General features: G+C 43.9%; 1 protein-coding gene across 7 annotated transcripts in view; it reads left to right on the plus strand.

Moving 5' to 3' along the window:
• The first annotated feature begins 3,664 nt into the window (after nt 1-3,664).
• The window catches only part of myo6b (myosin VIb), a 38,657-nt gene continuing 19,292 nt past the window's right edge, over nt 3,665-23,029 (plus strand). For 2 of the 7 annotated variants that reach the window (XR_011982405.1, XM_072698782.1), the window contains exons 1-12: nt 3,665-3,840; nt 12,545-12,678; nt 14,543-14,612; nt 14,850-14,923; nt 15,555-15,684; nt 16,386-16,491; nt 16,768-16,823; nt 17,259-17,356; nt 17,495-17,659; nt 19,337-19,417; nt 21,398-21,578; nt 22,596-22,740. Coding sequence is in view for 6 of the 7 variants with exons in the window: in XM_072698782.1 (XP_072554883.1) it covers nt 12,562-12,678; nt 14,543-14,612; nt 14,850-14,923; nt 15,555-15,684; nt 16,386-16,491; nt 16,768-16,823; nt 17,259-17,356; nt 17,495-17,659; nt 19,337-19,417; nt 21,398-21,578; nt 22,596-22,740 (1,223 nt within the window). In the remaining variant the exon portion in view is untranslated. Of the gene's footprint in view, nt 3,841-3,890; nt 3,972-3,999; nt 4,447-12,544; nt 12,679-14,542; nt 14,613-14,849; nt 14,924-15,554; nt 15,685-16,385; nt 16,492-16,767; nt 16,824-17,258; nt 17,357-17,494; nt 17,660-19,336; nt 19,418-21,397; nt 21,579-22,595; nt 22,741-23,029 lie in introns of those variants that run through there. The other 5 variants (XM_023839225.2, XM_023839229.2, XM_023839228.2 and 2 more) reach the window with 4 other exon arrangements.

A 23,029-nucleotide genomic window follows, 5' to 3' on the forward strand; every position in this document is an offset into this window, starting at 1 on the left:
GTGAGGGGGGCCGTGAAGCTGAAGAAGGAGGCCTACCGGGAATTATTAGCCTGGGGGTCTCCGGAGGCAGCTGACGGGTACCAGCAGGCCAGGCGGAACACAGCTCGGGCGGTCGCAGAAGCAAAAACCTGGACGTGGGAGGAGTTCGGTGAGGCCATGGAAAGTGACTTTCGGTCGGCCTCAAAAAGGTTCTGGCAAACCATCCGGAATATCAGGAGGGGGGAGCAGCTCCTGGTTCCTCCTATTTATAGTGGGGAGGGGGTGCTGTTTACCTCACCCGTTTACTCATCTGTGTTTTGTGGACTTGGAAAAGGCTTACGACTGGGTTCCCCGAGGTGCTCTGTGGGGGGGCTTTGGGAGTATGGGGTTCAGAGCTCACTACTGTGGGTGAGTCGGCCCCTGTATGAACGGAGCAGAAGCTTGGTCCGCATTGCCGGTAATAAGTCAGACGTGTTCCCAGTATGGGTTGGTCTCCGCCAGGGCTGCCCTTTGTCATCGGTCCTGTTTATAGTATTTATGGACAGGATTTCTAGGCGCAGCCAGGGTGTGGAGGGTGTCCAGTTTGGTGGCCTCAGGATTGCCTCACTGCTTTTTGTGGATGATATCGTCCTGTTGGCTTCATCTGCTGGGGATCTCCAGCATGCTCTGGGGCGGATCTCAGCCGAGTGCGAAGATGAGTATGAGCACCTCCAAGTCCGAGACCATGGTTCTCAGCCAGAAACGGGTGGATTGCCCTCTTCAGCTCAGGGAGGAGTTACTGCCTCAAGTGGAGGAGTTCAAGTATCTCGGGGTCTCGTTCACGACTGAGGGTAGGCGAGATCGGGAGCTGGACAGACAGATCGGAGTGGTGTCTGCAGTTTTGCAGGCACTTAACCGGTCCGTCGTGGCTAAGGAAGAACTGAGCCGGAAAGCAAAGCTCTCAATCTATTGGTCCATCTTCGTCCCTACCCTCACATATGGTCATGAGCTATGGGTAATGACCGAAAGAATGAGATTGCGAATACAGGCGGCCGAAATGAGGTTTCTCCGCAGGGTGTCTGGGCTTTCCCTTAGGTATAGGGTGAGAAGTTCGGATATCCGGGAGGGTCTCAGAGTAGAACCGCTGCTTCTCCACATCGAAAGGAGCCAGTTGAGGTGGTTTGGACACCTGGTGCGGATGCCTCCTGGGCGGCTATCCGGAGAGGTTTTCCGTGCATGTCCTACAGGGAGGAGGCCCCGGGGCAGACCCAGGACTCGCTGGTGGGATTATATCTCTCGGCTAGCCTGGGAACGCCTCGGTGTCCTCCCTGAGGAGCTGGTAGAGGTAGCCGGGGAGAGGAAGGTCTGGGTATCTCTCCTGAAGCTGCTACCCCCGCAACCTGAACCCCGGACAAGCGGAAGATGATGGATGGATGGATGGATAAGCTGTGACTTTATAAATTACAAAAATATCTCTTGTTTCCCGAATATTAAACAGATAGATAAATCAGACAGTGACTTCAAGACATTAATGTTTTCAAAGCAACAACGCAAAAGCTGTGAGCTCTCCGACAGCAATGAAGTGGCTGCAGGCTTCATCAGCAGATATTCCAATGCTTAAAAAGGAGGCGCTATTCAAGTACCATCAACAGGTGGCGCCGTTGAGTGGGAGACTCCAGCCATTCCAGAGCAGCGGACATAGCGCAGGCCAGTTTTCTGTGCTTCCTGTTAGCACAGAGGCTAATATTTTATTTCTTATGTTGTTTCTTGGTGAATTTACCACATGCAACACTTCCCCTTTATCCTAACTGTTGCATGGAAAATGTTGTTGAAAGTACGTAAAAACACAAAGAACACAACTTTGAAATGATGACTTTGAAAGGATCTATGACGAAACTTAAATGGATGGAGTTTCTGATGAACTCACTATGCTTTAATAGTAATATCTGTGTAGGATCTCTGAACTGTCAGTAGGAACTCCTTTTCCCTCCTTAAATGTAAGTATATATTCTGGAACCCTACAATTGTAAATGGACTTTAGGTGAAGATTTGCTTAATTGGGCCATAAAATGTCCTGTTCCTGCTAAGACATTGCAGTTACTCTTCTAACAGCCTTATCTCTTGAATCTTTAATAAGCACTCTGTCTTTCTACATAAAATGCCAAAAGGCACCCCAAATCCTTGCTGACGCAAGGGTAATATGATTCAAGAATACTATCAAATCCATCATTGTCCTAAGTGGCGGACTTTCTGCATTGGCTGAATATGCCAGATAGTTAAATATATTCAAAGAAAACTATCAGTTGCCTAGCGTGCAAGCTTGTGGTGAGGAAATGCGGCGTTGGGGCACTTTTTTGCGGCTGCGAGTGTGCAACCTGGCACCGGACCTCCATGTTTCTTATACATGAAGAAAATGAACTGTCGTGTAAACACTTCATGAGACATGCTTGTGTGCCATTGTCTCCTAACCAGAAACGTGATCGTTTCAGCTCGGCTTGCATCGGGCGTCCTTCTAATTAAATTTACTCATCTAGTATTAACTTTCCATCTGGGGTACGGTATCTTCTTAGTACATAAGTTTTGGGTTACCCGCCCTTAAAAAATAAATGAGCTCACGAACTGGCACCTCCGTGTAAAACGCGGTGCGATTTCAGGTGCCGCGACGTTCCCATGAAGAGCCGCTTCGGGCTTGTTGTTGAACCCGCTGCAGAAACACATCTTGCAGCCACGCGAAACCTCACATTCCCGGTTAATAACTCCTCGTTTATTTTTTCACTAGAAACTGATGGGTGGCACGAATCCAGATATTAATGGGACTGACTATGAGCATTTTTGCTCGGTATTGTAGGTGAGCCTATTAGCGCTCATGATTGAGTCACTGTCATTAAAACCCTGCTAAGAGAAAAAAAAACAGCATTGACCAGCATGATTTCCATACTGGTGTAACTGGCGGACCAGTGTAGCTGTGCTGGTCTACCTGCACATGAAGCTGGTCCATCAGCAATATTAAATATTAAACCGAAACACAGCATATGCTGGTATAACTAGCGTGCTTTATGCTGGTCATACTGGTAACCAGTAATGCTGGTCTATTCTGGTTTTTGCAGCAAGGAAGTCACAGTAATCACATTATCAGATAGCTATACTACCCATAGTGAACGGAATCCAATACGTCGATTCATTATCTTCCTTGTCTAAGTCACGTAATTTCCACAAATTCTACGCGCTGTAAAATTACGGAAGAGGATTAGGGCCACCATGAAAATATTATTTGAATTCTGACTTTAATCTCAGAATTCTGACATTAAAGTCAGAATTCTGAGAAAAAAGTCAGAATTCTGACATTAAAGTTAGAATTCTAAGATTAAAGTCAGAATTCAAATAATATTTTCATGGTGGCCCCAATCCTCTTCCGTAGTAAAATACCTGACATATAAATAACAAGGGTCTATAATTTTATAGCCTATGGAAAGCAGAGCAGTTCTTAGTTAAGTTTTTTTTTCTTTTTGTAAATTGCACATCATTAATTCCTTTATGCCCATGCATTAGACTTAAACTGAAATTTCAAGACAACTCGTTTCTGGCCAAATCTTTTGTCATGCGAGTATGGGCGCTATAGAAAAAGAGAGAATGAAACGGGTGTATAGCGTGGCGCCGCCACTGACAGTGAACCGCCACTACGTCTCGCGCCTGCTGACGTCAGATTATCCCTTTTCCCTGCGCTTATTCCGCGGGACTGGAAGCTTATGCTTACGGCAGGAAGGACACGGACACCGGATCTGCCAATGGGTACTTGTTAAAGAAACCTAGAACTTTTCTTTTTATTTTTTAAATAAATAGAACAAAGAGGCACGGATAGCAGATCTTGACGGACGTAGATAAGTAAGTATGAACTTGCATGACTTTTATTTTATTTATTTTTTTCCTGAAGCTGGGTACAGCGTCCCGGATGCTGTCTTTGGGTTGTTCCGAGCGACCCTTTGATCGCGGATCTAAAAGCCTGCATATTTACTGTAAGTATTGTTGCATTAATGTATTGTGGCGTGCAGGCTGCGGGACGGGATATTTTTTCGCGAATGCATCAAGCTGGATAGAGGGGCGCCTAGTTTGCTTTTCCCGTCCCACCATTTAATGATGTAACATTCCCCCGTTACTGGAAATATATCGTATAAAAACACAGTTATATTTGCTTGCCCCTGCATGTAACCGATTGTTTGGTGCGGGTTTTTCACTCAATCGCAGACCGATAATAGGGCTACTTAATCTAAAATAACACTATATATACACTCTTTTTTTGGAAGTTGGGGTGGAACTCTGTTCCCGACTCGGCTAGTTGGAACAGCTCTCTGGCTAAGTGGATGTGGTAAAATGTATTCTTGGTTTTAAATAATTCAGCCGCAATCGGCACTTATGTTATGCTTAAAGAGGCGGAGAAAGCTTACATCAGGGACCGAAAATTAAACACAACAAGGCCCCGGAATACGTCTTGTGAGTAAATGTGCAGAGCTTTTAAAAGTAATTAATTGCGATCGTAGTTTTCAGGTACCGGTGGTTTTCAGGTCTGCACCTGGGCAGTGCAGTACAACACAAAAACTGGAGGTGTTTGTCAGTGTCATTTAATAGGTTTTGAAATACTGATTGTTTTAATGTGGTAATTTCATTTGTATAATACGTTAACTGTATTAAACTAAGGTAAGATCCAGACGAATGTTTTCATTCAAATGGAGACAAGTAATTGTAAAAATGCAAGTTGTTGCATTGTTAAAATTTGCTGAGTTGGAGTTTAGGAAGTGAGCAAATCCGTGCGTCTTTATTTTGGGGGTGGCGGTGTTAGAGTCAATATGCAGTGTTTCCGCCAGTCCTTGTGCTGCCAACTTATGATATTTAATATTATACTCTGTGAAGCAATCGTCACTACAAATTGTCCTCGCAGTTCAGCAATGCCGATAAGTGACCTCGCCTGGGAGATCAGTCCTTGAGTGACGTCCCGAAATCACTTCCACTGTCCTCAGACAGATTATCTGGCAGGGTTATTATTGTTAACGAAAACTATAATAAAACATTGTAACACTTGACGGCGCACAAATAATATAGTGTTATGCTATTACTTATGTATTAATCAACCACAAACTAAGTCTTAGTCACATACTGATATGTTAATTTATCATTAATGAATCGTGAGGCATGTTTTATTTCAAGCAGTTACTATATGTTACTGTCTTAATTCTGTAAACGTTTGTGAATTACTGAAGGAACAAGTAATGAATAACAAGTTACATACTTAACTCATGTTTGTTCATCATTAATGAATCGTGATACATCTTTTATCTCAAGTAGCGACTATATTTGTTCATGATTTGTGCTTCAGTAATAGCTGTGTTATTACTAAGTATTTGTGCCCCATCAAGTAACGTGTTACCAAAACATTTGCATAAACTCATATAAAATAACATACGAAAATAAATTTTAACAACTTTAACAATTACACTGTAAGAAGAAAGAATACATTGCTGTCACTGGGGCTGTACCCTCAAGGGTATATGTACCTTTTAAGGTACAGAAATGGACTCTGAGGAATATTTTTGTACCATTGATAGTACATTAATGCTGTTTGTACCTTAGGGATGTTCCTCAGAGTTCATTTCTGTACCTTAAAAGGTACATTTACCTACAGGTAAGGGTACAATTGGCAGATCCTTGAGGGTATAGCCCCAGTGACAGGCAAAGGTACACATTGGTGCTCTTTTTTTGTGACAGTGTAATTAAATCTATAATAGCACAATTCTGTACGCAGGTGGTTTTTCAGATACTGCCTGTCAGTACATGGTTTCCCTGCCGTCTGCAGTGTCCCTGATCAGTGACAGGCCAGGTTTTGCATAAACACTTTTCCACTATTGAAACACCCCGCCCCCCCGCCGCGCCAACTGAGTGGCGGAGATCTGTCTGTCCCTGAATGGACTTATTCTTCCCCAGAGAGATAACATAATGAGTCACTGCGGTCGTAGTTGACATGTCCTTTACCCTGTATCTGTCCCCCCCTGCCCCCCTGGCAAAATAATTTGTATTTTACAATCTTCAGCTACAGTTACTGTTTTATCCAGTTACATTTCTTTTCTTGCTAAACCTCCTCATGGCGATGCCCTTTGCCCTGAATCGGTGGGAAATGCTGTATAGAAAAAAAAGACTGACTGTAATGTTTCTTGATGGTTCTTTTACAATGAAATCAGGCCTGATGAATAAAGCACGTTTGCATACAGGCAGAGGCTTCCGGCAACTGATTGGTTGTCCTGCTCCAGTTAATAGTGCAGTACTCTAGCAGTTAAATGCTCTGTGGTGTTGACCCTCCTAAATGCACTGTACGTTTGCCGATGAATCGCTTCCTGAAGCTTTGGCTTCTCTCTCTTGTGGCACTCGCTGAAATTGAAGAAGATCCTTGAATTTCCAAGATGCAACTATGTCATGACAGTAATATGTTATGATTGTAATATTATGGTGGCAAAGGGTGACCTCAGTATAACACAGTTGCTCGTGCTGTAATATAAATGACTTTATTTATCCCAGTAGGTACAGGGACCCCAGTAGGTACAGGGACCCCAGTAGGTACAGGGACCTCTCGTTTAGCTCACCCTGCCGTCCGTCTGCCAGGCCCCTGCCGTCCGTCTGCCAGGCCTGCCCCTCCCAGATACCGGAGATGTGTTTTTCCATCCACCCCCACCCCATCCTTCCCCCAGCTATCGCCACCATCCATGCGAGCAGGAAATGCAAGTCGGCCTTTTTTGTGAGGAGACCGGGAAACATCTTCAGGATGGATGGTGGCTTTCATTGGGCCGCCGGCTGGTTTTTCCATTGATGTAGGGTGGGTCGGGGGGGGGGCAATGGGGGTGGGGGTTGTGAGCACGTAGCTCACACATCCAGTGAAATCTGACTCTAGCAGCCAGGAGAAACATCTCACTCGTATTCTGAACTGGGAACACACTCAGGTGGTTTGGGCCAAGTCTCTTTACACCATATGCATTCCCTTGCTCGGAGTCCGCTACTGGTTGTTCTGAATTGTTACAGACACATTTTATTCATTCTTTTTGACAGTTAAAATGATTAATATCTTGTGTGGTTCTGATCTTCTGCCACAGTATGCTGAGACATATACTGAGATGGCCCAGATCCTGCAGCATAGGTTCTTTGCTGGTAGCTGTGAATTTTTGCAATGAAAACTCAGATTAATGTGATAAGATTGGTATTAGCTTGGCTGTCGGTGTTCTGGAGTCAACCAGAACCTATAACAACTTTTATGAGCATTCAGGGGTCTTGAAACTGCTGTAATCTTGAAGCAGGCATTTAACTGTTAGAATGACTATAGAATATGATATTGTTTTGATGGTCTGCAATGAACTGGTGATATCTGCTTTGTGCCCAATGTATCCCATGATGGGGTCGTCATGAACATCTGCTGAATAAGAGATTGGGGAAGATGGATGGATGGATGGATGGTCTGATGGATAGTCCTTAACCCTGTGTTACACAGTTTACTTGAATATAGATTTATATCTTAATGAACAGTTTATCAATATGGATTGAAAAGAATTTTGAATTTTAAAAGCTGGTTGTTGCATTTATTTCGAAATCGCAGTGTTTTGTATTGTTTTGAATTTACTTGCTTTGTCTGGCATGTAATAATCATTTTCACTCGCAGCATAAAGTATTAAAAAGGCAAGTTGGTGCTGATTTACGTTTGCCTTTGTCCCGTACGATGCTAACGAGTAGAGCTTAGCACTCAGCTACTGAGATTGCATCACTAGAGTATAGATTTCAGCCTGTGGTGGCTCTCGCAGAAGCTCTCATTAAAGCTAAAATTGGAACGCCAGGCTGTGGTGTTACTGCTGCTGCCGCAGGGGTGTGTTTAAGGGTGTGTAACGCGACCCGATAATCCACACTAAGCTGCGTCTTTTCTAAACTGCTGTTTTTTTCTGTTCTGTTGTGTATCAGATGTAACAGAAAAAGCAGAACACAGTGAATGATATTCAGCAAGGAAGTCCTGAGGCATTTTACTTTTGCATCTGAAGGCAAAGATTTGCATTAATTTCAAATTCCCTTTTGTTTCCTCTCAGGCATTTTCAGAAGGCATTTTTAAACCTGTTTTCAACAGCGTCCACATTATAAATATATTTGGGCTCTGGGCAATAAAGTATATAGCTAATTATAATGAAATTCATGATTGTGAATGCTGTAATTGAGTTTGAATTTAGATAACAGCTTTGTTTATGGTTAAAATAAAAACCTCCCAGAAAATGATTAATGCCTCAGACGGCAAAATTTCATATGAGGTTGGTTGCCGGAAACCTCGAGCAGTTTTAAGATTTAATTAATTTACTTGGTCCTTGACATTGCACGTCCCTCCTACTGCTGTCGTGTATCATGTTCATGGAAATGAAATGGAAATGAGTTTGGTTCAGAGAGCAGTGGCTGTATAGTGGTCAGACCCAGGGAGTCTTTGGAATGTGGTTTTCAGGAGAAATTAGGTCTCCTCCCAAAAAAAAAACTGCTAACATCAGGAACATGTTGGCAAATGAGTATCTGTGAAGTTGCCCCCCTTTTGACTGCCTGCTGGTTACTCAAAACATGCCCCAAATTTCCCCGCCAATGCAGCACCTGCCTCATATGGAAACTGCATGACTGCTGCTCTCTCGCTCTCACTCTCTCGCTCTCTCACTCTCTCGCTCTTTCTCCCTTCCCAGATGTTCAAGTTTTTCTAATTATTTTTTTTATAGTGATCTCTATCTGCTTGCAATCCCGGAGAGCAGATGTTAAATTTGCTGAAGGCACTTCCGATACGGCAGATACACACACGGGTTTTGGTGCTATATGTCCGGATTGTGTGATGTGCAAATATGCAAATCTTTCACATCCTGCTGTTGGGATTCCGTGGGAACGCTGGAGCCACGTGGGGCCCAGATTACGTAACCAGTCCGGGTTCGTTTGCAGTATTTCATTGTCGGGGACTATTGAGAGTGAGGTGGAATCAGGACAGTGAAAAAAGTGTTTTTAAGAAGTACACCGCAGGTACACAGCCGCACGGCCTTCATCTGACAGGAAGACTCTGGTGCTTTTTCCTTGCAAAACAAAACGGATCATGCCGGCACACCAGGGTATAGAAACCCCACAGCAAGGAACAGGTGGAATGCAGTGTTAGGGATCTCCATGGTTACCTGGAGTCACCTGAGTCCTGAGATTCCCTCCTGAGACCAACCCCCCCCCCCCAGTACCATGTTATTTTAATGTCTGTTTACTTCATCGGCTACTTTTCAAGACGTCGCATTTTCATATACAAAGCTCTCTCCCTACATCACTACGGATGTGATTAAATGACAGGCACCAGCGGGACAGTCTAGACTGGAGTAAAACATACACTGGCAACGTGTGTGAGAGACCCTATCCGTCGGATTTAATATTTCTGTTGAAATGTTTATACTAAGTTGCAGTGGCATAAGAGACAGTTTAATATGGGGAAGGGGGGACATGGTTAATTTAAATGTAGAAGTCTAATTCTTGAGTGCGATGGATGGATGAGCCACATTAAATATTGTGGGGCGGGGGGGCGGGGGTGCCCTTTCCCACTTATTACACTTCAGTCTGCACTGTTTTCACTGCGGTATTGAAATGACATCATCATTAAGTCACTTGCGTGTTGCGTGTTTGAAGCCAGGATACGTTTGCTGTGCATTTAATATAGCTGCTCTGTTTACCACATTTCCTGTGGGAACTGAGACGCTGAGTCATCCAGGCTTGTTAGGCTACGGTAGCTTGTTAGCATGGGCGGCTCGGGTCGTTAGTTCGCCTCATTCTGGCTGTGCGTCGAGACAGTCTTCAGACGGCAGTGGCAGTCTGTTGGTGGCCAGTCTGCTCCAGTGCTGCTTACTCTTGTACCTGGGCATTCATCGGAAGCTCGGCCTGGCTGCACTTATGCCTAGTTGACTTTGACAACCAAATGTTTGTAATGTGTTATCTGCCCCCTTTCACGCTGCTTTGGACAAAATAGTCTGCTAAATAAAATAAATGTAACTAAATGTAGTATAATCCAGGCAGTGGGAAGGAGCACTGATAGCGGTGGTTTAAATGCTTTCAGAAGTTACATCGCTAAGATTTAGCGGTTCTTTTTGATTACTGTTCTGGGGATCATTTGGATTTTTGTAAGGTCACATCTTTAATATGGTACTGCGCTCTCTGTTTTACTGGCTCGACTTTAACGTCCCTGCAGGAATACTTTCAAGGATACTTTAAAAAAGGTGTAACGTGTAGAGTAACATCTTCAAGTGAAATACTGTCTATAGTTGGTCTGCAGTTTTGAACCACCGGGATTAAAAAAAAATAAATTAAAAATGTTCCCTTGGGTGATTGTGGTGGAGCATTTAAATAAAATGACTCGATTGCTGTGGATAAACATGAGGCTAATGCACCGCATGTCGATCTTGATTGTTTACGTAATGCGTGTTTCCAGAACGCTATCAGTAAACCGCAATTACCCATTCAGAGATTATGGCGTTTTATCGCAGCGTCTTGAATACCGCAGTCAGACTCAGTGCGCCGTCTGCTTAGGCCTGAGCTCTCTCAACTCTGCAAGCTGCTGTTTGTCGTGATGCACCTCTCAGTAGAGCCCCCTTCAGTAGCAGAAGTTTAATATTCAGAGTAGCTGCTCAGGAAAGATTGTGTGGTGACGAGATACATCTTGGGAGCGTATGTCTGCTGAATCCAGCAGTATGATCCTATCTTAGAGAGGAAATAAATCCTCTTTTGTCATTCATTGTGTCTGAACAACAGCTGGTCATTGATCTACTGCTTTAACCATGCATTTGACCCAGACAGGATTATAGAAATCAGGTCTGTCATTGACCCAAAGGTATAGATCAAGTTTGTGATTCCTAACCTCCAGTCTGTCTGAGAAAGTCTACTCTGCTTCTGTTGCCGTTCACATCATAGTCTGGAAGTTTAAGATGCACCTCGATGTTCCCTTCAGTCTTGTGGTTTCAGCTTTAGTTGAGTTGTCAAAGCCAAAAGTTAGCCTTAACTTAGCACCACGTGTTGACATCAATTCTAAATAGCACCCAGTTAGGATACTGACTATTTCTTAGCTTTAATTTTATATGAAAACTTTGGGACACATCTAGGCTGTATCTTTTGATGGTTCTTGATTCTCATCTATCAGCATTACCACGTTAAGAGGCACTTGAAGGGAAGCCTTTGAATGCGAATGTTCGATCTTTAGCTCATTAGCTTGGCAGTCCTCATCTCGTGGTGGACAGTTCATCATATTTCCTCGTGGGTATTAATTATTTTTAGAGGTGTTGGTCTAGTCCAGCTGATGATGCAGATATTTTCCAGTGTGCAGACAATAACTCGGTTGTTGCAAAGTCACAGGGGATTGACTGAATTATTGAAACTTAACACGGTAAACGAGTCTTTGTGTCCAAGAGACATCCCAACAGCATCGTCAGCACACTGACCAAAGTGCGACATATTCCTTTGTCATTTGATTTATTCTTGTTTACGGTCCAGCACTCCGAAAAGGTGTCATGCCATATAGCATGTTCTTCCGTACTTCCTTCACTTCTGAATAAATAAAAATTTGTTGGGCCTTTTCTGAAGTGTTTGTTTTTAGGGAAGTAATTCAAGCAGGAAGAGAAATGCCAAGGTGATGAGCGACTGTTTTCGGAGATGCTCAAGTTCAGTCATGCTCTGAGGTGATTAAACGCCAGTCAGAGTTTCTGAGAAGCGCTGCTCTGCTCGCCAGAGCAAGGCCACCTGTGATTGGTCCTCATTTGATCACCTTTGATAAGATCTTGTGTATTATAAGACAAGCTGGCAGCTCAATCCTGCAATGTGGGCTCTGAAGCCAAGCTGAATATTCCGTCGTGTTCTTTTTTTTTTTTGAAATCCCACAAGCAGGCTGTCGATTGCACAATCCTCCCTGCAGTTTGCACAACGCCGTGGTATTTGCTGGCTGATAAAGCTGTCATGCCAAAAAAAAAAAAGAAACAGTAAAATGATGGGTGACATTTCTTCTTCAGCTAAATGTTTCTCGTGACGCTTTTGTGATTCTGTAATGTCTTTGTGGTACTTAAGGTCACATTCTTATCGCAGAGGTGGCATCCCAGCTTAGCACAAACTGTGATATGAAATCACATGATCCTTTATTTGCCATTTGCACAGGTACGGGTACAGGTACACTGGAATGCTTTTTTTCACATATCCCATCATGCTTTGCTTTCAGACGTGCACACACAAACAGTTGAGAGTGAAGCTTGTAGTCTAAGTGCAGGATCTCATTTATCCAACATCCCAGGAGCATTTTTTTTTTTGGGGGGGAGGGGGGTAGGGCTGTGCTGAAGGGCACAGTGGAGATGGTTTGGTTTAGCCTGTGCTAGAAATAAATGGTGATGTTTTATCTAACATCTAGTGAGAGGACAATTAAAAGGGAGCGATGTTGCTTTATTTCTGAAGGATAATAATGTCCAATCTGCAATTCCATGTGGATCCTGTAAGGTATTAGCAAGCCGTGCTTAGCCACACCTGCACCTCCTCTTCTGCTCCGCAGCTCGGACGCCGTGAGCAATGGAGGACGGGAAACCAGTGTGGGCACCCCACCCGACGGAGGGCTTCCAGCTGGGAGTCATCGTGGACATCGGGGCCGACACGCTGACCATAGAGCCCCTGAATCAGAAGGGCAAGGTAAGTTAGGCTTAGGGGCTGAACGACTCGAGTGGGAAAATGCACGTTCCGTTGTTTGAAATGTTTTGTGATAAATATTGCAGTTGAAAATGTACTCAAAGCAAACTGCAGCCAAATAAATCTTATCTATTGATAGACACAACGCAGCGTGAAAAGTCATTTATCTTTGCCGATTATTGTTTCTATGGAATCCAAAATATTTCCATACAGCGGAAGACGAATGACCACTTCTCCTCTGGCTTTTTTCGCTAAATTGATACCTGCGTATGACAGAGTAAAAATGTTTTAGCGTAACATTGATTTTTCGGTATCGTGGTCCTTGTGGTGTGACAGTTGCATGTGCATATTAATATCTGGCATGATGCCGGGCTAGTGAGAGCATGTAACCACTGCGTCCCCCTGTTCACTTCACTACCTCCTTCAGAGACCCTATGATGGACGCTGTGTGTTGCCATGCAAAGGAGCACAGTGGAAATGTGAGAACCATTCTGGTCAGAACAGTGGAAAAACAAAACCATGTGACTCGGGAGGGGGGAGAATGGACTGGTTTTTATAGGGTGAACGGTATTTCTCTTATGAGCCCCAAGGGAGGGAGCTGGAAAAGGATCAGTATAGAAGAAGTGGGGCTGCACAAAAATTTTCAGTTTCGGTACGAGTCGGTACGGGAGAAGGGCTAATTCGAGCCTGGGTATTTGAGGGGCTTCTGGGTAATAAGCGATAGGTTGGGTGTGGGTAGGGTGACTGGGGGCGGAAGTGACTATAAACCCAACATTTATGGTAGCTACACAAAAAAGGAGTGGTGGATCGAAGGCGCCCAATATTCCCGTTATCCGACTCTCCCCCCCCGAAGACACGCTACTCCCTTGTCCGTCAGAATCCTAAACCGCAAGTGGAGGTCGAGTTGCATCCCATACAAATTCCTCCAACCATTGAAGGCCTCCTGCGGCCCGGCTGCGAGTTGAGAGGTGGCCCGCCGTGTGAAACACGCTCATTAGCGAGCAGCGAGCGCCTCCGTTCCCAGCCGCCGAGCCTGGAGCTGTAGCGGGTCAACACACAATGCTGGTCTGTCTTCATTGGTGCCTGTTTCACGCCACGGTCTTGTCTGTGCTGCGTATGCGCCCCCCCCCAATCCCGCTCGCGTGAGGGTACGGCAGCCGGGGGCCACGTGACGCACGGCGGCAACAATGTGTCATTGTGCGGAGGAGCCAGCACTCTTTAAACAGGCCGACTTTATTACGGGGGGGGGTTCTTTAATGTGGTGGAAAGGGGGGGGGGCACTGGCTGGAGGGTCAAATCACCCCCCCCCCCCTCAACAATTATCATGATTCACCATGACGGCTCAGGCTCGGAATGTGGATTGTTGATGCGACACTGATTCGCCGTGACCCCATGAAAAGGAGGAGGACAGTTTGCTCTGTCGTATGGCGCCTCTTTAGAGGTACAGGCCAAAATCAAAACCAACACACATCTTTTCCATCAGAATAACCAGTGATACTCACTGGCCACTTGATTATTTACACCTTGTCAGCGTTGGGTTGGACCTGCTTTTGCCTTCAGAATTGCCTTAAATGAAAGTGGCACAGATTCAACAGGGTGCATGAAACGTACCAGAGACTTTGGTCCATGTTGATATGATAGCATCACGCAGCTGCTGCAGATTTCTTGGCTGCACCTTCATGATATATATTTATATTTTTATTTATAGAAATTTAAAAGTTTGCAATGCCTCTGTTGCCTGTGTAGGGTTTTTCCCATATAAATGAATGGAGAGTCACCATAATGATATGAATCCTGTGTGTGTGTGTGTGTGTGTGTGAGAAAATTAAAGGTATTGAGATGTATATATTTCTGTCATCTTTTGTAGACTCTTTTAGCACCAATCAGCCAAGTGTTCCCTGCTGAGGATGATGTCAACAAACATGTTGAAGACAACTGTAAGTTAATGATGGACGGGGAGACGGTAATTAATCTTTAGTTAAAAAAAAAAATCATCAGGGGGCAAAATTATAGAACCTCAGTTTGCTATAATGTTTCGTGTCACGTGAGGCATTTTGATTCCGTCATGTGTTGTCTGTGATTTGGGTGATTTTGAACAGTTCCAGCCGTGTTTGACGTTTGCGTTTTATCATGTCGGAAATGAAAACAAAGGAATCCATTTTATTCTGTCCCAGGCTCCCTCATGTACCTGAATGAAGCCACCCTGCTGAACAACATCCGTGTTCGCTACAGCAAAGATAAAATATATGTAAGTATTGGGCTCCCTTTCCGTCTCCGGGCCCCTGTAATACAGAGAGAGGTTTTCATTTTCCCCGTGAATTTGCGTAATTCATGAGGTGGTTCAGTCACAACTTGGACGCAGAATAATTCCCCACATTTGAACTCGTTTGGGAATCGTCCTCCTTCCTGAATTTTCCAGGTCCCCATGGGTGTAGCAGTAACAGAGATTGTAGTGGCAGGAGACAGCGGTGTTATTTGTGTCCCGCCTCCCTTCCTGAGTTTCCTGAGCGTCCTGAGGGCTGTTGTTGTTGGGGGGGGCTGTCTCTCTGTCCCTACCCCACCCTCAACAAACCCAACCCCCCCCCCCCCCCCATCTCAGGTGACCCTCCTAATCTCTCCTGCATCGCTATCATGTTGCACCATGAAGTTAATTAGGTCTATTGCGGTGACGAGCCTGCCTCCCCCCCCTATCTGGTTGAGGTGAGGAGTAACTGAGCATCTTTTAAACCTCACGCCTTGGTCTGGTCTGTGGAAACCAGCCTGTCAGCCAGATGTTCCTCCTGACGTGCTTCTGTGTGCCTGACGGCGTTCTTGGGGCTGGGATGTCTTCCCGGATTACCTTCTGCAATGTGACTTTTATCACTCACTCTTCCTGCTAGACCTTCGTCGCCAACATCCTGATTGCGGTGAATCCTTATTATGACATTCCCAAACTCTACTCTGCGGAAACCATCAAGCAGTACCAGGGGAAATCCCTGGGCACACTGCCACCCCACGTTTACGCAGTCGGTGAGCATCATGCTTGGGGGAGGGGGGCTATTACATCCCATCTGCACAGTACCTCCCACATTCTGAAGACGTGCGATGGATGGATGGATGGATCCAAATGCTTTCTTCACTACTATTTATCTGAACATGTATTGCTTAAGTTGTGGCTGGTATTAACTGACTGTCAAGACAGTATATGAAGTTTCCCTAGTGTGGCTGTACATTTCCTTATGTCATTGGTGCTCTTGCCTGCACGCTCAATGCAATAACAGCATCTTTATTTCATCGGTATGCAACTCATCTGTGATGCCAAAAAGGCGATGATACACAGGGCAACTTTCTGAGCAGTGTTGCCGGGCAACTGCCAACCAAGTGAGAAAAAGGGCAACTCATCTGCATCTGGATGATCATGGAAAGTTGCCTACTGCCAATCAAAGCTTTTCAAATAGGATTATTTTGCCCAATATCAATGGGAATCTGGTCAGATAGTTGCCCCATGCGTCGTCACGCTAAGAGGTGATGGGTGACTGGCTGGCTGTAAAACATTTCCTATCCCCCAATTTTCGTTAATATACCTCTGTATTGCTGCTTAAATGGCAGGAGCAACATCTTTTCAGAGTGTTACCCACCCTTTGAAACCTTGCCATGGATTTTGTCCTCCTTAGTGTTTAAAATGTGTAAGTAATGGAGCATGAAGCCATACTTTTGTTTTTTTTTCTCAGCGGACAAGGCTTACCGCGACATGAAGGTTCTTAAGTTGAGCCAGTCGATCATCGTATCCGGGGAATCGGGAGCTGGAAAGACGGAAAACACTAAGTTTGTTCTCAGGTATGAGTTATCCCCCCCACCCCATTTGCGATATTCCCAAAAAATATTTATTATGGGGTCCAAGCAGCGAAGATGCTGAATCCCTATTTTTTGTAAAATGTATTTTTCTGAGATGGTGATGGTATGTGTCTAAAACGAGTTTATGGATGTACTGATTTATTTAAAAAAAATATGCAAATATATTAGAGGGTATTTATGTTAAATTATACTTCTAAGCAATATTATTAAAGTGTTTTTTTCCAGCTTATTGTTTGTTTTAATGTTCTTTTTCTTCAGGTATTTAACAACGTCGTATGGCACGGGTCAAGATATCGATGAGAGAATAGTTGAAGGTACTGATTGTATGTGTAATAAAGTCACGTAGAAGTTTCATTAAAGAAAAAAAAACTGAATTCATCATTAAAATAAATAAGGGGCTTCAAGTTTACAAATGCAGTCAACAGGGGTGGAGCTATAGGGGCCAGCTCGAAGGTGATTGGCCCCCATAATGTCCCCTTCACTGTCACTCACACATTCAAAATCTGTCATTGGCTGATAATAAGTCCGGCCCTTCTGTATGAATTATGGCCCCAGTTATGTTCTCCAAATGATAAAATCACCCCTGGCAAATAATTACTAACTCTAATTGTAACCTTCCAAACACAGTAACGGGGTAAATCTGGAACCTGGAGAACAACAAAACGCTTTTCGGTTGGGATTTTCAGTGTTATGTTAGGCAAACGAATCCCTGTCATGGCTGGTGTTGAACAGTCACTGTTTCTCTGCAGCCAACCCTCTGCTGGAAGCCTTCGGCAACGCGAAAACTGTCCGGAACAACAACAGCAGCCGGTTCGGGAAGTTTGTGGAGATCCATTTCAACGAGAAGGTACAGTTGTCCCGCGTGAGGCGTATTAAGCGATGGCGTTTCTCAGCGATCATAGGCAAAGTGCACTTTGATAAGTATTACTGTTAAGGGTGAGGGGGCTTGCTAACATTAGCCACCTGTCTCGTCCGTACCATTCAGAACACAGTGGTGGGGGGTTTCGTGTCCCACTACCTACTGGAGAAGTCTCGCATCTGCATGCAGAGCAAGGAGGAGAGGAACTACCACATCTTTTATCGTCTGTGTGCCGGAGCCTCTGAGGAAATCCGACAAAAGCTGCATCTTGGATCCCCGGACAACTTTAGGGTGAGATGGGAATTCGATCTTCAGAATATGGTATCTGAACAGAGTTTACTCATCACCCCTTCTGGCTGTGTGCATGGTGGATGTTATGTGAGTCCAGCACTATCATGTCAAGCTAATAGGAACAGAATCTTATTCAATTTATTTGTCATTTTTATAAATATGTAGTTGGTTATCAGCAAGAATGCTAATGATGTTTAATTACCTCAATACTGTAAATGCTACTACTTTGCCTAATTTGCATATTTCTCCCCAGATAAGACATTAAAGGGACTAGATAAGTGTTAAGATCTGACTTAATGAAACTGTTTTTTTAATGACCACTAGATGTCGCTAGAATATACTTAATAGTGTCCGCAACCAGCAAAGCAATATGGTAGTTGAAAGTATAAACAAATAACAGCTACATTTGATATGTTTTCCTGTGTTGTGAGCTTGGTTCTTTCAGTAAAGCATGTGATGCAAAGGTGTGATGCTGGTGCAGTAGGTCAATTGTCAGGGCCGTCGTTTGCTGTCAGCTCCCTCATTTTTCTGGTTCTCTGCTCATTACCTTACAATTATGCATGTTGTCATAGTGTTGATAACTTAATCGCTTTTTTTTTTTTACCAGGCCTAAAATTAAAACTTTCTATAACTTTTTGCTCACATAATTGTCTATTCACCATTATCCAAGTCCCTGAGACTCATAAAAATAAAACTCCAATATAATATTTCATATTTAATAAAAAGAATTATCTGATACCGTTCTGGCCGTGTTTGACATTTGCATTTCATCATGTTGGAAATGAAAACAAAGAAATCGTTTTTATTTATGAGCTTTTAGGTGTAGCATGAGAATTATTGGTCTTAATTGATGTACCTTGCTCTAGTGAGCGTTTTTTTCTCCTCATAAATGTTAACGCTGGTGTTTTTTTTTCCAGTTATCAATTGCAATTTCCAAATTATCTGGAGCAAAATAGCCTGCTGAAAAGTCAGCCATTATGGTGATTTATAGGGCTGCTCTTGTTTACAGGGATATTAACATTTCTGTGAACTTATTAAGTGTCTTGCTGTCACCGTCTCTGTGGCTCAGTGGACGGTGGCCCGTTAATTCGCTGGCCGGTTATGTGAATCCAGCCTCTGCGCCGCATTGAGTGTGGCTGTTCCCTCTTTTTCACACTCTGGATATGGAGTGTACTGTCAAACAGAGGAATGCTAACCGGGTGGATGTGAGGCGTAGGAATTTGAATCGAAATACATTTATTAAACAGACACTTTTATCCAAAGCAAAGCACACTTTTTGAAAAAAATCTGGGTTACCCGGTCACTGGACCAACTGGGGGTTAAGTACCTTGCTAAGGGGCCCAATGGTGACATCACTCTGCCGACTCTGGGATTTGAACCAGTGACCTTCTGATCATAGGCATGATATCCTAACCCACGTCTGAGGCACACATCGCCCTGAGCTGTGTACCTCTAGCGGTGCAAATGACGTTAGCTGAGATTGGTCCGGTGGGCATTTTGTATTAGTGACATGATATTAAAATCGGTAACACTGCATGGCATAACTATCCGAATTACTTCCCTCCACTATTTGCATTACTCGGTTCAGGATTACTTTCCTTATCTGATAACATAGTATTGGCTTACATTTTTATTGTGTACAGTTTAAATATTTATTTGCTTCTTCTCTCTTGACAGTATCTGAATCGAGGATGCACGCGCTTCTTCGCAAACAAAGACACTGAAAAACAGATTCTGCAGAACCGCAAGAGTCCAGAGGTAGGGAACGTTTAAACCTGCATCCTTCAGCATCTCTCCACCACAAATTCAGGGCAAAGTCACGCCTGTAAATTAGGGAAATTAGGGGATATTTTTCACAAAATGTCCCTGTTAATGTACCTCACCTTTATAAACAGGCTTTTGAGTGTTCCAAGTTAGTGAAGCTTATCTTTCTTATAATTACCGAGAGAACAGGTTATGGTAATTTTATTAAAATATTTTTTTTAAAGATGATTAGAGTTAATACATTGGAAAATATCTTGCAGATCGTTCTTGTATAGTATTGCAGGTATGTCTTCATACTTACAGTTTTACACAACTTATACATTTTGCATTTTAGTGGATGAGATTTCGCTGTCAGATACGATTAATCAGTTCCACATATTTTTTCTCCGTAATTAACAGGACATTGAGTGCAGTGAAATTACTTGCAATTATCTCGGTGTAGACATGAATTCTGCTCCGAATTAGCTTAATGGTAATTATTACCCAAAGGTCGTGTATTTTCCGAAAATGTAGCCGGGCAGATGTTCCTATTGCTGACTGCTGTATACACACCTATCAATAAACAAAATATAATTTTCCCTTAAGAACTAGGCCTTATTAATGACATAGACAAAATATGTGTTAGGTACTTATCTGTTGAGTGATTCTGTGCTATTAATTATCTTCAAGTAATAATAAGCAACATTAATTGCTAATTACTTACTGATTACTGAAAAGGCTTTTTTTTCTACTTAATGCTCTAATTATGCATGTCTGTGGTGTAGCTGGTGTTACTCGCCATCTAGCACTTTTAAGGGGATTATTTTTAATTAGCTTCCACTTAGCACAGTTACAAAAGGCCACCTGCGGTGCGACTCGCGCAACGTTTGGTGCTTTGAAACGATTCCCTAAAGATCCTAGGAATTCTTCCTAAAGATGTCAAAGTCTGTAGATATATGGAGATATTTTAAGTACTCGGTTCAAAAGCTACCTTAACGATTCCTTTATTAGTCTGGCTGCTATTTTTAGTGTCAATCTGCGTGAACTTTAGACATGTTCATAAAGACCCACAGGTTGAATACTGGGTTTTTTTCCCCCCACAAATATGGGCCCCATGGTGCGAGTCTTTGTTCCTTTTTCCACACTGTCTGTTAACACCATGTACTCCCTGCTGACATTAATTCCACGCCGTCTCTCCACACGGCACCTCCTCTGTTTAACGCAGGATAAGGTGATTCGCCTGTGCTTGTGTGCCGTGAATGCCCGCCTCCGCATCGAAGCCGTCTAAAGCGGAGGCGCATGCCGCTGCTCGTTAATTAAGCGTTTTGGTTTTATGCCAACGGTGTGGGATCTGAAGTGCCGTTTTAACTAGTTTCCCAGAATGCCACCTGGATGATGCCCTGATCGCACCCAAAAATCTGGTTCGGCTACAAAATCCACTGCACTCCGAGCACGATGCTGTCGTTTTTATCGGCAGTCAGGTACAAACTAAAAATGCACCAGGTCTTTAACGAAATCATATTGCAATGTACGGTATACAACAGCACAGCACGTATAGCTGTGATGGTAGCCTACTTACTGTCTTGCTTTTACTGTGAAGACATTTTGGCTCTGCAGTGAGTCTAGCAGGTTATATTCAGCTGCGATCCACCATAATTTGGAAATGTGACCTTTTTTGCAGAAGCGAAACCACTTAATGTAATTGTTGTTGCACTGTCACCACACAAGGATTGTCCATTCGTACTGTGGCATTCTGATTATGTTATTTTATATGAAATAACTGCAATATTCTGCATGCCCTCTCCTTGTTTGGTTCGAGGTGTGCCCAGGGAAGTATAAGTGCCCCCTTGTGGCTTGGGAGTCTTATTGCATGTTTGATGTCCATCTTGAGTGTGGCATTGCAGTGATGTTGCCGTGTCCAGTTATGAACAGCCAGCTCAGTCTGGGTGGTACCAGAAGGGCTAATGGAGCCTTGACTGTCCTGCGGTTCCACAGCACCTGAAGCTTAGTGCCCTGAAGGACCCACTGTTGGACGACCAGGGTGACTTCAACAGGATGTGCGTGGCCATGAAGAAGATCGGCCTGGATGATGCTGAGAAGCTCAACCTCTTCCGGGTGGTCGCAGGGGTTTTACACCTGGGGAACATCGACTTTGAAGACACCGGCAGTACCTCAGGTGACGTCCCTCCCCATCTTCTTCCCCATCGCCACAGTGGATGGGACATGACCCACATGTACTTGCTGCCAGATCAATTCTTTGATGTCTTGCCAGTTCTACTTTCATTTATCTAGGCCTTTTTTGGCTCATAGGTGCCCACTCCAGAAATGTGTGCTCATTCTCGCACATTACGAAGGGTTAAACGGTTTAACATTTGCAAGGGAATGCCAGGGATTGATTTGAAGTTTATCGCCATGGTGCCAAACCTGCAGAGAAACCATCAGGTGCTGCTTGCTGAAGATTAGACTCCTGCAACGACGATCAGGTCTTCAAAAAGCAAATAGTACCTCCTTGGTTGGAAATGCTGACGGGGAACTTTATGCAGGACACTGAAGTTTCCAGTTAGTCATCAAGATTTGAAATTGTCCAGTCAAGCGAAGAAGTGATGTTGCCCTCCTGGTCTACCCTGAGACAGTCTGTGTTATTTAGATGATCCCGAAGTATGACACAGTTTAGTGATGACCCTGTAGGTCACAAGACATTACACCCCCGTGTTAAATCATTTGTGCTTAAGTTTGTTTAGAGTGTAATTTTATTCCCCACATTCCACCCTTGAGTGATGTATTGCAGCGATCTTGCCGTGTCCAGATATGAACAGCCAGCTCGGTCTGGGTTGTAGAAGGACTAAGGGAGCCTTGACTGTCCTGCAGTTCCACGGCACCTGAAGCTAGGTACCCTGAAAGACCTGCTGCTGGTTTTGTTACCGGTCCACCACCTCAGATGACTTATCTCATTAGCACAATAACTCAAAAAGTATTTGACAGATCTGTTTTAAACTCCGCAGAGATGTTACATGGGAAAAGATCTAGAGCTCATCTGATTAGAATCTTATTTTTAATGATGGGCCCATCTGCTTAATATGTTTTTGTCGTTCCAACAGCACCTGGATTATTGAGCTTTTCTTCATGTTTTTTTAAGCTGTGTGCGTGCCCATGAATGAGATTTTGAACCCCGAAGGCCTGTGTCTCTCTCCAGGAGGCTGCACCTTGAAGAACACGTCCAGTCCGACGCTAGAGTACTGTGCAGAGCTGCTGGGGCTGGACCAGGAGGATCTGAAAGTCAGCCTCACCACCAGGGTCATGCTCACAACATCAGGGGGCACCAAAGGGACCGTAATCAAGTAAGAGCTGCCTAAATGTTGTACCACATCATTTCTGATTCTGTTGTGAATTTATGATCTTCATTTATGCTCTTGACAATTTGTGCATTTATTAATAAGGAATTCAGTAATATAATTTTGATTATTCATGCAAGAATGTGGCCTTAGACATGACCGCCTACCATTGATGCTCCTGGGAGACTTTATTTCCACTTTTATCTCCAAGAGTGTGACTTGAGTCGGTTTGTGAAAGGAATATTGATGTTTTGGTTATCCGTAGGCGCACAGTCTGCGGTAAGCGATGCCCCTG

This window comes from Paramormyrops kingsleyae, chromosome 14 (assembly GCF_048594095.1).
Source record: "Paramormyrops kingsleyae isolate MSU_618 chromosome 14, PKINGS_0.4, whole genome shotgun sequence".
Taxonomy (NCBI): Eukaryota; Metazoa; Chordata; class Actinopteri; order Osteoglossiformes; family Mormyridae; genus Paramormyrops; species Paramormyrops kingsleyae.